Source organism: Balaenoptera borealis (genome assembly GCF_965194805.1).
Source record: "Balaenoptera borealis genome assembly, chromosome: 10".
Taxonomy (NCBI): Eukaryota; Metazoa; Chordata; class Mammalia; order Artiodactyla; family Balaenopteridae; genus Balaenoptera; species Balaenoptera borealis.
In genome coordinates this window covers 76,639,210-76,656,433 of record NC_138874.1, presented here as the reverse complement: position 1 = coordinate 76,656,433, position 17,224 = coordinate 76,639,210, and the positions used below count along the sequence as shown (strand labels likewise).

The following is a 17,224-nucleotide window of genomic DNA, read 5'->3' as shown; positions in this document are numbered from 1 at the left end:
ATAGAGGGCATCATTATCACCAGAAATAGGGAACTTAGGGCCAAGAGGCTGTGTGAAAGTACCACTGTACTGTACTTTCTAATTTGATACCCTGAGCCCAAACCTCTTTGCCTTGCAAATTCTTCACAAATTTGTAGTTTCCTTGTCAAAAAGCCTGCTTTGGTCACTTTTTTCAGTCTCATATTTTTTTATGGAGCTCCTACACATACATTATTAAATTTGTTTTTCTCTTGTTAATCTGTGTTATGTTAATTTAATTTTTAGGCCAGCCAAAGAAGTGTAAAAAATTCAAGAAACTTCAGTTAAATAGAGTCAGGAGACCAAAAGGGGGAGCTCTCACACCTTGCAAGGACAGCATAGCTCAACAGGAAGAAGAATGCCTCCTCTTCCATCCTTACAACAGCTCAGTTAATGAAAAGCCATGGTCTCTGTTTACTATAGCTCTCCCAACTTCTTATCTCCCCCTTTCTCTCCTTCCCTTGTTTTGTAGGGACTTGCACATGGCTCACCGTGGTTGTAGACCCCAAATTGTAATTCCCTTCTTATGCCAAATAAACCCATTTTTGCTGGAGAAATAACTGGCAGTCTATTTATTTTAGGTCAACAGAAACTGGAAGGGAAGAAGGAAAATGTTTTTCATCCCTACAGTTTACACACTTTTTTTGCATATTCAAGTCCATTAAGAGAAAAGAGAGAGCTGAGAAAGATATAGTATCATATATTTTTTAAATACAGTATCTTGTTATGAAAGATAGTTATGTCCCTTCTCTAGATTTTTGGTGTTTGTGAAAATATGGAATAGCATTGCTAATTGATAGAATAATTCAAAAAGTATTCTTGCTATGAGTCTTAATGAAATGTAAATCTTTTCTTTCTGACAATTATTTAAGGGCTCTTGAGTAGTTAAGAGCCCTTAGGATTTCCCTCAGGATAACCGTAATACAGAAAGAGTTGGCTTGAAGATATCGATGTATAGAGATGGGTTTGATTTTTTTATGATTTAGGGTAACATCAAAATTGGAGTTTGTGGTGACAGAATGTATCAGAAGTTTCAACAAAAGGAAACCCCTGACTTTTGCATTTCTCTGAACTTCCTTTCCTAGATTTTTTTCTCCCTTTTTCTGGAATTTCATTGCCTTATTGGCTATTCATATTTTTTTAAAAATGGTGTGGGTAATACTGTTGCAAAAATTCTAAAGGAAATAAGTGACAAGTTTTCTAATGTGGGTCACCCAAAATTCTTCCAATTTATTTAAGAATCATAACATGTTCACATGGATAAAAAATCATAACATGCTCACAACTACATGAAATTTGAATGATTCCTTTTGCAAATCAATCAAATCTTTGTACTCTAAGCAAAGCCAGGCCAAATCTGAGTAATGTTCAGTAATTTATCATCAGACCTCTAGCTTCTTTGAAACCATCTACTTTAAAGTCCAAATTGATTGCTCATATTTCAGCTCTTCTTATGACTCCAAGATAATAAGTAGGTTTTTAACTGACATAGTTTACATTGAACATTGGTTTACGTACCATCAATAAAATAACTACAAAGAACAATATAAAATAATAATTAAAAGATATTTTAATATATGGGTATCATTATTCTATATAAATATAAGAATATAAATTGTATAGATATTGATACATATGAGGCAGTAAATGTTTAACAGCCAACTGAGACAAGAAGTCCCGACTGAGGCATGCATGAGATAGATGGGTTCCAGGCAAGACATTTACAACTAGCCTCCTGTTTATACTTTGAGATAGAAATAACAACAGGAACAGGATGAACAGCTGGACTTTGTCTCCTGTGGACACTGTAAGATAACAGTAATGGGAGGGGCTAAGCCTTCCCGGGGTAAAAGATAAGGAGGTCACAAATTCCTTATTCTTGGGGCCAGGGAGACCTCCCAAATTACACTTGCACAGAAAGTTTCCTCAGGAGAGGGGGTGCCAGACCACAGTAAGTTTTGCTAACTTCCCAGAGCCCCTCACACTGAAATCCATCTTGACTAAAGCAGGCGAAGGCACATGGGGAGGGCCCTGAGACAAATCAGATAGGGGTAAAAGCAAGACAACTGGTCAGAGGAAAACAAAGACCTGGAAGCCTGCCCCCTTATAAATGATTTAAACTTCCCAAAGATGTGACTCTTACTGAGCCTGCCCATGTGTCTATCCACAATATTCCTCTCTTAATAAACGCTTTACCTGCTTCACTATTTTCCATCTCTTTACTGAAATTCCTTTCCAAAGGGAACAAAAGCCAGGGCAGTGCTGCAGCCAGGGTTGAATCCCTGGTCGGGGAACTGAGATCCCGTGTCAAGCTGCCGCAGCCATGGCCATACCACAGGACCCCCAAGAACATGACTTGGAGCATTTGTCACTTTCCATACTGTAAATATCTCCCACCATGGCCACAAATGAGGTCACTGTACTTGGAGTTGGAAAGAGATGCCCAAAATTGGCCCTCAAAGCAAGCATGAGCCATCCTCTCAGCTCCAACAAGCCACTGTCTTAAGTAAGTTATATATCTAAAATGTAGAGGAAATAGGCATTTTTCTTTATAACTTGTGGGAATGTGATGTGCTGCAACAATTTGGAAGATGATATGGCATTACCTACTAAGATGAAAAGTATATGTATATATATGTATGTATATACATATATACATGAATATATACAATTTTTCTCATAGTAACTTTATCTTTTAATTATCTATTCATGAACAAGTAAGTACTGGTACTTAAGAGGTTGATGTAATATTGTAATGATATCAGAATATATTCCAAGCATTAGTTTAAGTACATTTTTGTTTGCTAACTTGCTAATCTTCACAAGAACCCTATGTGGTATATTTCATTAATATCCCCATTTTACTACTTAGAAAACTGACATACAGAGTATACCAAAAGTCACACACTAGGAAATGGCAGAACTAGGATTTGAATTTGGGCAATGTGGTTCTAGAATTCATGCTTTTACCACTATACTATACTCCCTGCCTCTCAGGAGAATCATGAGATTAGCTATCAGTTCTGTGCCAAAAACCAAAAAAAATTTAAGTATAGTTGAATAAATTGTGATATACCCTAATTTTGGTATATTATATAACTTTTAAAAGGATATAATCTGAAAACTTTTAAAAACACTAAAAATCTTATAACTTCCTATATTTAGCATTCACATTTTGTACTGCATAATTTACATTTATATAAAAATTACTATTACAGGTAAATTCAAGTCTTCATTCAATTTCTCACCAATTCCATTCCTTCCTTTTGAGGATCCATGTATATCCTGTTATTTTATAATTTTATCCTTGAAATGCTAAAATCTTGTCAGTCTTTCCCCAGTTATGAGTAGTCTAGCAAATTGGATTCGAATTGTCCCAGATGTCTTTATAAATAGTTTAAAGTAGATGGCAAGTCAGAAGATTTATTTTATTTTACATTTCTTTAAAAAAAAAAAACCTCATTTTAAATAGCACAATAAAAATTAGCTTTCAAATACATTCTATAGCAATCTGACTTTTCTGTAAATTTTATTAGAGATTCTGAGTCAGAAAGGAAAATTGTACCTTTTCTCCACATTTACATTTACATAGGAAAAAAAGGGGTTCAGTGTTTTTGAGGAATTATGAGGGGCCCTCTTTAAGAGACTTAACTTTTTCCTACATCCACAGTTTCTACTCTAGTCTCTGCTACTGAGCCCTAAGACAACCCACATTGAATTGGAAAAAAAGAAACAAAACAAAACAAGTATTTTGAATGAAAGTCTAGAAATCTGTCTTCAAAAAACTAGATTTCTATCTATATCTACCCACACACATATACTATATATGTAAACATGCGTGCCCTTTCTGCTGAGATATCTCTAAAAAAGACAAAACATGGCCACTTAGCGATAATTTCTTGCATATAAACTTGTTCAGAACAGCTGATGCAGGATATTTCCTTTTGCCACTCCCTCCTGTCTTTCTGTTCAGCTATAAAAATATGATTACAATGCTTAGGGGTTAATAAAGGTACAGGCTGGCTTCAGAGTCTAACTACCTTTTCAGAACATGGCCCTGCCACTTATTATAGGGATTTTTTCAATGTTAGATGCTATCTGTCACCAGCCTTGTTAGATTTTTTTTACTAAAATGCTAGCCCAATTCTCCTCCTTCCTAACAAATTATTATTTTTATTTCAATATGCCCAGACCCAGGAGACGAACCATACTTGTCATCCAGAGATGATTGTCTCTGTCCCCTTTACCACCTACAGACTTCCTTAACTTTACCGTCTGCTATGCTGACTCATATTCCTGTTCTGTGTGGGGAAGCTGGGTGGGAAAGAGCTTCCTCTCAGATAAAAGCAGACAGAATCAATGAACATAAGAAGTCCTAATTTTACCACCCTTATACTCAGACTTGAATTGCAGTCATGATGCTTATGGTGCTGGTATTCACTAGCACCAGAGCCATAAGCATCACAACTGCAAATGGGAGATAAGGCATTGGAAAAACAACCAAATTTCAGGGAAGGACGGATTTTAAGGACAGAAGGAACCTGAGTCTTTGGTGATATACTTGAACTATCAAATCAACTCTTGAACCACATAAATCTAAGAATTTTATTAAAATAATAATGATAATGACAATAATAATAATAATGTTATACAAGCAATTGTTTTTCAGGTTTTCTGTTACTGCTGCCCATATATGTGGGTTATGATCATAGTAGCTTATATGTAGTGAGCAACTACTCAATAAAAGATAAATGATTCAATAAATGATTCAACAGTTCTTTCCCTTTAGTGTACTTTGAAGTCCCCTGGGGAGCTAATAAAAAATGCAGGTATTCCACTTCTACCTTCTGAAATTTTTATTCAGAGGGTCTGAGGTTGTGTCCAGGAATCTGCATTTTTTATACACTCCCAAGGTGATTCTGCTGCAGTCATTCGGTGGATCATGCTTTGAGAAATACTTCAGTATGAGCTAAAAACAAATTATTGAAGTGTATGAGTGATTCAAAGAGTGAAGAATACAGTGAGTGGGAATAATCTTCCTACCCCATTCCATCCCATTTCCTATTCAGAAGACTATAATATACAAATTACACTGAGCGCAGGGCTACCCTGTTGAGGCTGCAAATTACAGTGAACACATATATTCTGGGCAAGTTCTGTACTTCATAAATTCAGAAGAAGAGGAAAGTAAGAGAAATTAAACACTCACATTAGCTTGGATGATGACAAAGTAGCGAGTCTTGTCTTCGTAGTTGAGCCTCTTCCTTAACACTACATTTCCGGTCAACATAAGGGGAATTTCAAAGGTGTCATTGGATGTCTGCAAACAGGTAAAGATACACATTTGAGATCATCTGAACATAAGATGAATTAGACAATCTTATATTTCAGTTTAGTCCCCTTGAAAGTTATAGACAACATGTTCATCATCTGAAAACAGGATGCGAGTGTAAGCTTCAGATTTAATATTCTTATTTCCAAAACTTATCATTCTGATCAATAGGTCTCATTTTTGATAATGATAACCAAGAAACTTACTTCTTGTAAGTTTTTCATATATTATTAGGGTTACCCATCAACAGCCCTGGGATACTTCTAAGCCCAGATATCTGAAAAATCTTTCTTATTACCATATTATCTTTTCACAATTTTTTTTTAATCACCAAAGAGTTCAAAGATTGCACTCTGTGATTTCTATATAATATCCCTTTTCGACATTGGTGCCTATTCTGTATTCTCAGTATTTTCAAGTGCTGTATTAAATATAACTATTAACTTGAAACTTTGTGTTTTTGTGAAAAAGAATGTGCTGTAGGTTGTTTTTTGTTTGTTTGTTTGTTTTGTTTTGTTTGTTTTTCCAAGCCTCAAAACTGCTGTTCATTAGTTAAGTCTCCTATCCTGACAGGGGTTGAGTTTCTTCTTGGCAACATGCAGGTTATAAGGGCAACTTCCAAAGTGCCTTCCAGCAATACTGCTTTGGCATGAGCAGCCCTCACTGTAAGACAGTATAGTCATTCCTCAAGGGAATATAATTTATAAGATCTGTCTCTCAGCCTTAAAAAGACCTTACATCACTTTTGTGTTCTAGTGCCATTTTGAAGACTGATAAAATAGTCTTTAAATTATGAAAACAAATCAGTTTTACTTTTAATATTGGAACTTTTTTGGTTGATTGTTTTGTGTAGTGGTACGTGTGCATGTGATTGTGGGCAGCAGATGAAATACTTAGATTCATACTTCAGAAAAAGGAGGAGGAGGTGGGGGAGAGGCAAAGCAGGAGGAGGAAAGCAGAAGAAGAGGGGAAGGGAAGGAAGAAAGAGTGTGTGCATGCCTGTCTGTGTGTGTCTGTGTTTATACACTCAGCTGACACAAGGGGAGTTACTTAGAAACAGTTAATGAGAGAACAGCTGACTCAAATCTTCTATCTCAAGTTCATTTGGGGGAATGTGGGCAAATTAACCTTCAATATCTAGAGTTGTGATCTCTCCCTCTCCATCTTTTTCTCCCTCCTTCTGTGACCCCCTCTTTCTTGTACACACACACAGAGTATACAATTGATAGATATTTTTTAATGATTTATTCTGTGTTCATGCAATTGGCTTTGCAGGTCTTTCTTGGATTCAGTCATTTAAAAAGTAACATTTTAAAACATAAATATAGAAAATGTACCATAAAAGATACTTACAATTAAAAACAGGCGTTTGACATTTTCCCTAAATTTTTGCCTATTTAAACACTGTGGGACTCTAAACTATGCCAGGGAGAGTAAAAATTGTTTAATCTAAATATCTAAGTTAGTTATGGGGAATACTTTAGTTAATAATTGCCATATACATTGTAAAACACAACTCAGTGTGTTGTAATAGGGTTGTTAACTTTCAAAGACTCAATAACTGTAGAGACATATATCAATTCTAGTATATTTATGAAATATATGGTGGGTTCCTTACCAAAACGCCACCTCATCCTTGGAGTCAGAACTCCAAATGAGTTCAGATAATTGGTGGCTTTGTGCTTTAGGGGAGGCAATGCCCCTAAGTGGGGTGAGTTTTGACAAATCTAATCCTACCACTGAAAATCCACACTCCTTGCCAGTGATTGTTTTGGAAATGTACGTGAGATCTAATTCTAAATAATCTGAAGAATTTTTCTTAATTGTAAAGAGAGAGAGAGACAAGAAAAAAAGTGTTCCCTTTTCTGCTTACAGATGCTTCTATAAGAATGTAAAACCTGGAACCGTCAGCAGCCATTTTGGAACTATTGAAACAGTTAATCTAGAAGTAAACAAAATGCTGAAAATGGAAGAGCAGAAAATGGAAAGAAGCTGGCTCTGTGATATCTCTGAGTTGCTTAACAAATCCTGATACCTCCCCTTCTCTGAACAACCTGTTACAAGAGATAATACATGACTTTGTTGGCAAAGTCACTTTAAATTCAGTTTTCTATTATTTGCAGCTGAAAGCACTTTGATACATGATTATCTCCTGCCTATGTGTCCTCATCATGTAGTCCCCTCTCTTTTCCATTTATGCCATGACTCTTTGCAGGTGACATTTGCTTTTAATTTTCTCCTGCCTAAACATTCTATCCCTCATTTCTCTGGATTATAAATCCTGCAAATCTTATTTGGTAAAATCTTCTTTGTCATCCAATTTAGGATTAGATATTTGCTCTTACGTTACATTATTTTTTCCAAACAGCATTTGTTATTTGTGTATTTTCTGCTTTCCCTCACAGATTTCTCAAGGATCTCAGTCTATGATGTGGAAATACTTACATTTATGTTTCTAACCAAGTAACGTAATGGATGTTTGTGATCCTATTTTAGTTGATAATTTTCATTGGATATTTGTAGAATTATTACAAGCATTGTAGTTAGTAATTAAGGATTATTATATTGTTCTTAAGAACATTTTTTAATGAAATCTAATTCTTATTAGCTAAGTCCATCTTTTATAGATATCTGAGATTTTCATTTTGCTAGGAGTTTCATAAATACTTATGTTCCAAGAAACATAAGGAGAATATCTACTTTATGATCAATGTTGTTTATAAATTATTGCATATGAAAAGCCTTTGTGTTAAAATTAACTAATTTACTAATGAAACAAGTATTTATAAAGTATCCATTCCGTCTTGAAAAAACAGAATAATAATCATGAGAAAAATTAGAAACAAAATGTGGATAAATGTTTAGGGTGCTGTTTATTTTTCCTCTAGCAAAAAGAATATTGGATTAGATCAACTCAAAGTAAATGCCCTGCTGTAATGCTATTTCTAAAGCTCTACCTAAGGAGGAAAAAAAGAGCAAAATTTAGTAAGAAAATATAGTTGTTTTTTTAAATTATTATATGATAAGGCAATGTGACAATGATTTTCAAAGTTTAGAGTATATAAGGATCAAAGAAATGTATCACTTAGATTGCAGATTCCAAGTCTATTCCTCCAAATTCCAGAAATTCTCAGAAGTCTATATTTCTAACAGAACTCTTGGGTGATTCTCATGTAGAAAGTTTAGGTTTTACTTTGAGAAACACTAGACTAGAAGATAGAAAGGACCAAGTTAAGCATATAAGAGTTTTGGCATTTGCTTGTGATCTCAACTCAGTAATAAGCTCCTATAATACATTTTTAAGATGAATAATTATTTCATTTTTCTTTATTTTGGAGCTAGTTGTGTTAGGTTAACAAATTGACTTGATGTTAGATTGGGATGAACTTTTAAATATAATTTGAGTGAAGACTCTCAAAGGTAATAACATGTTGAGCATTTAATATTTTGTGATTTTAGTAATTACTAAGATTGTGCTTTTCTAATTCAATCTGATTCCTTTAATAATAAATAATATGTCAGAAGGATCCCATAACTCTGGTATAGATATATGTGTGTGTGAGTGTGTGTGTGTATCAGTGTATCAAGAGTATCTCAGTCTTATACTCTTGTCAAAGAATTGTTTGAGGTGGAAAGGGAGGTAGAGTCTGCACCCTCCCTTCCTCTACCATTTATTTTCCTCTCCTCTCATCCTTAGAAATTTGGTTCATCAACAAAGGAGAGGGGTGTAGGAACACAGTCATATCCTTTTTCTTAAGCAACCTACATTTTTTGGAAATAAGGCCCTGACCCTCTTTCTGTTAATTTTGGACACTGATCTGTAAAGCACGAACTAGCACTTGTTTCTTTGGGTGATGAGAATTTAAATGCTGAATTTAAATGCTGACCTCTACCTGCCCAGTGTTAATCAGGTCATTCCAATAATGACTAAGCCTCTTAATACCCACAGGCCCCAAACATCTGCTCTCCATCAGGAAAGGTCCACTCACAACTCCCTGGCAGTTTGGTGTCTCAGTAACTGTCAGACAAGGGGCAATTCTCCATTTAGTAAATGAGGGCATAGGGCAGTTTAAATGATTTTATCACTGTTGGAAGGATGAGAAAAAGTGTAAGAGGCATGTGGAATGCCCAACCTTCACACACACACTCACACTGACTTAAGCAAAGAAGGGAGATGGAATGTTGACACTAACAATTCCGTGTTTCTCTGGAGTTGATTCCATCCCCCCACAGCCCTCTTTATTAACCTGTGGGAAGCTGAATCAGTACCACTGTAGATAAAATGACACCTCTCTGCTAGTCCTGTAAGGAGGTGTTGGGCCCCACAGTTGGAGGTGATCTGGAAATGGAATATGAGGTACTTAGCATTATTTGTTCTCAGCTGAGAACTCTGGTAATTCATCATTTTCTAATAAGCAGCAAAGATTCTGTTTGGCTTCTCATACCTATGCTATATTTAAAAATATTGTTTTTGATATTATCCATTCAACTGTAAGGACTAGAAATTCAGTTCAAAAGAAGAGAGATTTATTTTTGAGACCTGCACACACACAGACACACAGATACACATATACGTGTATATCTATTTCCTGGTTATCTAATGACAGAACCAAGGTACAAATATGCTTTACTGGGCCTGCAACTGGGAAGTGGTGGGAACTTAGGTAACAAGGAAAACATTTCTCAGTCTCTCAGAGGCTGTTAAGTTCTCTTATTATTGTTTTTCTACATTTTTTTGGAATGTCTCTCTCCCCTCTCTCTCTTCCTTCATCACCTCTACTCACTCTGTCTCTTCAGACTTTCCCCATTTGTTCATGTTGAACAGGACTGTGACTTTATCTCTTAGTTTGGATAAACAGCACCAACTCTGTGTCCTAATCAGTCTCTATTTGGTCTTAAGCTTGTCACGGATTAATCAGGCCACCACGCCATTAGCTGCTGAACCATCCATAGTTTGGTGTGACTCCCCTAATCTGAATTACCTGAAGTGAAAAGTGGAGGATTAAGTAAGATCATGTAGCCCTTGTCTACTCAAAAGGGACTATGATTTGAGTAGCAACATTAGTTTGCTCCTAGTAGAATACCAACACTCTGATAATTGTTTCTCTACTTCATACACACTCATTCCTCCCTGCCACATAAACACACACAAATATGTATATGCACATTTAGGGGTAAAGGAAAGATTACAGTGCAGTTCATGTCACCTTCTTCTAACCAATTTCGTAGGAAATTGTATTTAGAAGTTTCTATTTAGCTTCAAAAGTACAAATGTTGTAAATTTAAAATGTCACAGACTCACAGTTAAACAACCTGGGTTCAAAGTTTTACACAAATAAGGACTTTAGGCAATGACCTAAGTAAACACAAGTGTTCACAAAGCTCATGCTTTGTGACCACCTAAAGGGGTGAGATGGGAAGGGAGGGAGGGAGACACAAGAGGGAACAGATATGGGGATATATGTATATGTATAATTGATTCACTTTGTTATAAAGCAGAAACTAACACAACATTGTAAAGCATTTATACTCCAATAAAGGTGTTAAATAAATTAAAAAAATAAAATATCCAAATGATACCTATTATATTAATAATTTCCTTTTTCCAAATAAGATAAACTCCCCAAAATGAAAAATTCCACATAATACGTGATGACAAATTATTCTTTTTTTTCCTGAATCTTTCTTTTTCCTTTCTTTTCTTTTCTTTTCATGTTTTAAAATATAATTTGTTCACTGTATTATAGATGGCCTTACTTTTTATTACCATGAAGGCACAAAAAAATAGTATTTTACAGTAACTGTGATGAGCATAGTACAAATCCTCTTAGTTCGCTCTCTAGCGGATGCCAATAATGAGGTATTTACTAAATTATTTTCATCTGAAAATATCGGACGAGAAAGGATAGGTTATGATGCAAGAATAAAACCCCCAAATTAATAGAATTTTTTAACATAAGAATTTTTTATTTCTTACCCATTCTACATATCCACACTAACACATGTCAGCAAGTTGGCTCTGTTTATGTTTTCATTCAGGGACTCGGGCTAATGCATGTTTCACCTCAACATGTTTTTCTCCAATCACTGCAGCAGTGGGAGGGGAAATGGTGACTTGTATTTGATTCTTTGGGCCTGTATCTCATTAGCCAGAGCAAGTAATTTTCTCCAACCCAAAAAAGTTCACTTCTGGCATGTCTCCAAAAAGAGGAAGAGCCAGAAAGTTTTGGAAAATAACACAAATGCTTTCACTTTAAATTTGGTTAATCAGTTAAGCAGTTCTTCATCCCCAAACTTCTTCTTTCTTTATTCTAGATAAAATTCAATAAAAACAATGGCAAAAAAAAAAGTGCAATTTAAACTCTTTTGATTTTGTTAATAGGTTAAATAAAAGTGCTTTGTTTCAGTGAAGAGTTTACAACATTTGGCAATTTAATTTTTTAAATTTTATTTTGGATAGTAAAAGTGTCTGATTCTTATTTATTCCACATCTCCTAGTATAATTGTTCATCTACATCATAAAGGAAATATAGGTATGGTAAAAAAGATCCTAATAATACAAATGATTATTTTCAATTTATCCTCTACTAAAACCAAAATAGAACTTTCATTTCCTCTATTTTTTTTTCCACAAACTTAAACAAAAAGACTCAAAAGTGCTTCTCCAAAGTAGATCAGTTTATACGACATTCAAAATGATGATAATAATGCTGAACATTATAGTAGGTATGACAGATTCTTAAGGGAGCCCTCTCTATCCCCACTTGCTGATAAGCAACTCATACCTTTGTGTAATCCCCTCCCCTTGAGCGTGGGAAGGACCTCTGACTTGCTTCTAACCAATAGGATATGGCACAGGTGATAAACTGTCACTCTTGTGACTGCCTTATGTCATATAAGACTCCATCTTACAGACTAGCTCTAGATACTCTCCTTGCAGGTTTAAGGAAGTAAGCAGTCAAGGAACTAAGGGTGGTTTCTAAGAGTTGAGAGCAGCCTCCAGCCAACATATAGTAAGAGGCCAAGGCCCTCTGTCCTACAACAATAAAGGAATTAATTCTAACAGCAGTCTGAGTCTACTTGGTAGGGGATTCTTCCCTACTCAAACCTCCAATGAGAACTAATCTGGGCAACATGTAGATTGTAACCACATGAGAACCTAAGCTGTTCAGCTTAGCTGTGTCCAGACTCTTAAGCCACAGAAACTGAACAAAATGAAAGTGTGTTGTTTTAAACCACTAAGCTTGTCATCCAACAGTAGATAACTAATACATTATGCTAATCACCAAGCCTTGTCTAAAGGATTGGTGGTGACATATAGTACTGGTAATTGGTAACTACTACATTTGATGAGTCAATAATTTTAAGTGATATTATATTTTTACTTCTCTGACATTTAGGAACACATTAATATGAGGGTATCCTCACGTATGTTCTTTTGTTGGAAAGAGTTATCCTCTTTTTTAATGGAGAGAGATAAATGAAACCATCCTGAAGTTGATTTGAAATGTCAGTGTTTCTGGTTACAAAATAGTGCTGGTGGAAAACTAGCTGACAATTTATCACTGTAGATGCACAATCATGGAATAAATAAATGTATGTTCTTTTTTTGCTGTTAAAACTTTGAAATACTTCTATCATTGCTGCTATTGCGTAATATTTAGGAAAGCCCTAAATGTGGTTCAGAAGCAAAAATGAGTAAGAGTACTAGTCTTCTAAAGGTATACTGAAGAAAGAAACTCACTGGGTATAAAGTGTTCTGTTTCTATATGGCTGACTAAGACCCACTGGACTAAATCTTCCCACAACTAACACCTGTGAACTCTGGACAAAATACAAAACAAACAAACAAAAATACCTGACATCCCTGCATCCCTGGAGAGATAAGAAAAGCAGGCATATTCTGGAGGAGATTAGACACTTGAAAGAAAAGACAACATGGGTGAGTTTCCTGTTTTATGGTAGTTGGCCTGAGGGAAGGCTGATTTAGCACCTCAAGGGGGCAGTTAAAACTCGGATAGAAAGCCTGAAGTCTTTCTGACCTAAAGGGATAGATTCTGGGACAACCAAAGCTGACAGAAAGTGAGGGGGGATGGATATTATAAAGGAGAGGGCCAGAAAGGGAAGGAACAAAATTTCATGCATAAGTTACGTCCAGATCTCTAGTTGATCTTGAAACCACACCTGTATGGGGTCAACTACAAGCAGATCAACTAAGAAAAAATACATATACTGAGTTGAAAATTGAACTGCACCCAAGAGAAAGAGTTTTCAGTTTGAATGCAACCAAGTTCTCTGCGAAAATTAAAAACAAACAAATCTCCTCAGAATAGTATAATAGAATCAAGAGTCTCTCCACAATACAACATTCACAGTATCCAGGATAGAGTCCAGACAATTTGACATATAATGAACAAGAAAATGTGATCTCTTTTCAAGAAGAGAGAAAATCAATGGAAGACCAAAGTTAGACAGGCAGACAAGGATTTTTAAAGCAGCTATTATAACAATGTCTATGTTTAGGGGCGTAAAAACAATATGCTCTCTATAAATGAAAAGATGGGAAAGTCACCAAAAATTACAAACTATAAAAACTATAAAAATATGGAAAATTTAGACCTGAAGATTATACTATCTGAAATTTAAAAAATAATAAATAAAAAAAGACAATTGGATACATTGGATAGTTTTAAGAATAGAATGGAGATGGCAGAGAACACTGTAACTTTGAATATAGATCAATAGTAAACACCCAGCTTGCAACCAAGTGATTAAAATATGTTGAAAATACATGAACAGAGCCTGTACCTGTGGAACAGTATTTAAATGCCTAATATGTCTGTAATTGGAGTCTCAGAGGGAGAAGAGTCAGGGAAATGGCATGAAAATATTAAACAATAGTGTCTGATAATTTCTTTAACTGGTGAAAGACAAATTCAGAGATTAAAGTTCAGCAAAACCCTTAAAAAAAGACAATTACAAAGAAAACTATACATTAGCATGCTCCCATGGTCAAGTTGCCAAGCACTCAAAATTAAAATAAAAATCTTGAAAACAGTCAAAGAAAAATGGCACATTACATACTGGAAACATCATTCAAATTTCCATTGTCTTCTCTTATCAGAAACACCACAGGCCAGTGTTTAAAGTGATGCGAAGAATTAATTAAAACATACTTTGTATTACAGTAAGGCAGAAGTTACATTTGTAAATTTCTACAAGGATGACTTGGATAATGTAAATGAGTGAAGTGATGAGGGTAAAAATGGATATACATATATTGTCTGAGTGATAGAAGTTTGCTTAATGCGAAAACATTAATTCAACTCTAGCTGATGCTGTCTTATTGGAAATCAGGACGAGGGTTGTCATACATCCATTTCTTAAGAGAGAAGAGAAAACTAAATTTGAATGTGAAATTTCATGATTTTTAGATTTTTGGCTCAGAAATTATTTAAAATAATTTGTGGCCAAACAAAATTTTGTGAGTTGAATGAAACTCCAGGTCACTAATTTGTGATTTCTTCTAATGAATAACGTAGCATCAGATGGAAAACAAACAAAACAAAAAATACCCTGGAAAAAAAAATACCCTGAGATTTTTAAGTAGAACAGACCAATCTACACCTTTTACTATTTACCATACAGTGTGAGACTAATTTTAAAGAAATTTTAAATTGTGGTTGCAAAAGCCAGAGGGGGCCACATTGTCAGGTTACATATATTTGTAATACATACAAGTTTGTTTTGACTCTAAGAAATAAGCAGGTTAGGGGCTTCCCTGGTGGCGCAGTGGTTGGGAATCTGCCTGCCAATGCGGGGGACGTGGGTTCGAGCCCTGGTCTGGGAGCATCCCGCATGCCGCGGAGCAGCTGGGCCCGTGAGCCACAGCTGCTGAGCCTGAGCGTCTGGAGCCTGTGCTCCGCAACGGGAGGGGCCGCGATGGTGAGAGGCCCGCGCACTGCAACGAGGGGTGGTCCCCGCTTGCCGCAACTGGAGAGAGCCCTCGCACAGAGGCGGGGACCCAACACAGCCATAAATAATTAAAAATTAAAAAATAAAAGAAATAATATAATATTATATTATTATATATATTAATATATATAATAATATAATATATAATAATATAATAATAATATATAATAATATAATATAATAATATAATATAATATAATATATATTAATATATATTATTATTATATTAAAAAATAATAAAAAAAGGATAATATTATGATGCTATTAATTATAAGCAGAATTTCTAGAGATTTAACAATTTAAGAATATAAAAATCATCAGATAGCTCTTTCTCAGAGATTTTATAAGAGAAGAAACTGGCATTGAGGTTTGCATTAACTCTCTATGATGATTAAAGATGGATTCTCTCTGTAAGGATGTGACTTAGTTAATGCTTTCTCTTCCAATATACCCTAACTTAAGTGCCATCATGATGTCTTATTCTTTTGCCTCACTGAATTAGAACCATGCCCAGAGAATTTCTTTCGTTATTCCATAGTAGCGCTAGCTTGCTAAAGTACATTTTTTTTTCTTTTTTGCAATTTGGAAACTGCATGTGAATGATTGGTTTATTCAACCTGTAGGTAGTAAAAGGTACATATTATATTTCATGCCAAGCCCAGAAATCCCTGAAAGGGGGAAGCATTCAGAAGGAATTACTGCATAGCTAACAAGGAATTTCAGCCTCACAAAACTTCTAAAAGATACATTCCAAGTAATACGTTTCTGTCTCCCACTATATCTAATCCTTGGGTAGGTTTTTTTTGTTTTTTTTTTTTAATGCAATGTAATAAATATTTCCCTAAAATACATGGCCTGGTCATTCTATACTTTCTTGGAGTTTCATTTTTACAGCTTGAGGAGTAAAGATTAGGAAATGACCTTCACAAAATGTAAGCTAGATACATGACACACACATACAATTAATTATTTAAAAAATCTAAATAGTAAAGAAAATAAATGGTTTAGAAATATTCTGTATAGTCAGCTGCCTATTTCTATTTAAAGAAAAATGTTTCTCTTGCCCTTTTCCCTTCTGCTGTTTCTTTGATCTTTTCCATTCGACTTCTGTGTAACCCCTCATACTTATTGTCCTTTTCTGTCACATTCTCATCATCTCCCCATCTCTTGGTTTCATTACCTCTGTCTATAAACATGTGGAGGCATACATTTTAGGGGAAAAACAAAAACAAAAACAAAACCCCCCCAAATCTTCCCTTGACCCTGCTATACCCATGGGCCTTTTGTTTTGTTTTTAAAATTTTTTTGAAAATTTTAACTCAAGTGCTGCAACTATTTTCTTAGAGCACAACAGAGGAAGAGTGGAGCACATATTACTCTGAAATCGAGTCCTGACTCTCCAGCTTAGAGGAGGGTGTGTGTTACCAGGCAAGTCATGTCAACTATGAACCTGTGTTCGCTCCTATGTGATAGAGATACTACTACTAACTAATCGATTTGTGAGAATAAGATGAGGAAATGCATTCACAATTCACTTAGTTCTCACAGTCAATTTGTGAGGTAGATCATATCAAGAGCTCTTAGTCTCTGCAAGTTCAACAGGTTTTTTTTTGATTGTTTAAAGCTTATATAAGAAATATATAATTTAAAAACAAAGATACAATGTTAACTTCACCACTTTTATATTCCTAATATTAAACCTAAAGGAGAAGCATTGATTTAAAAAGTCACTTAAGTGATTTTAAAACTATGCTTTGGGGAGCCCTTGGTGTTCTGAGAAGCTGCCTCCGGGAAAAGAGGAAGGGAAAGATGGCAGGCAGGACTTCCAGCTCTAGCTTCAAGAAGACAATTCTTATTTTATTTGTGTTACATATACTATATCATTGGGAAAAATAATTT

At 35.1% G+C, this 17,224-nt stretch overlaps 1 protein-coding gene across 4 annotated transcripts in view; it reads right to left on the bottom strand.

The window, feature by feature from the left end:
- Positions 1–17,224, bottom strand: part of PCDH15 (protocadherin related 15) — a 751,961-nt gene that overhangs the window by 415,876 nt on the left and 318,861 nt on the right. For 3 of the 4 annotated variants that reach the window (XR_014230935.1, XM_082339383.1, XM_082339382.1), the window contains exon 1: positions 5,228–17,173. Coding sequence is in view for 3 of the 4 variants with exons in the window: in XM_082339383.1 (XP_082195509.1) it covers positions 5,228–5,362 (135 nt within the window). In the remaining variant the exon portion in view is untranslated. Of the gene's footprint in view, positions 1–5,227; positions 17,174–17,224 lie in introns of those variants that run through there. The other variant, XM_082339387.1, reaches the window with a different exon arrangement.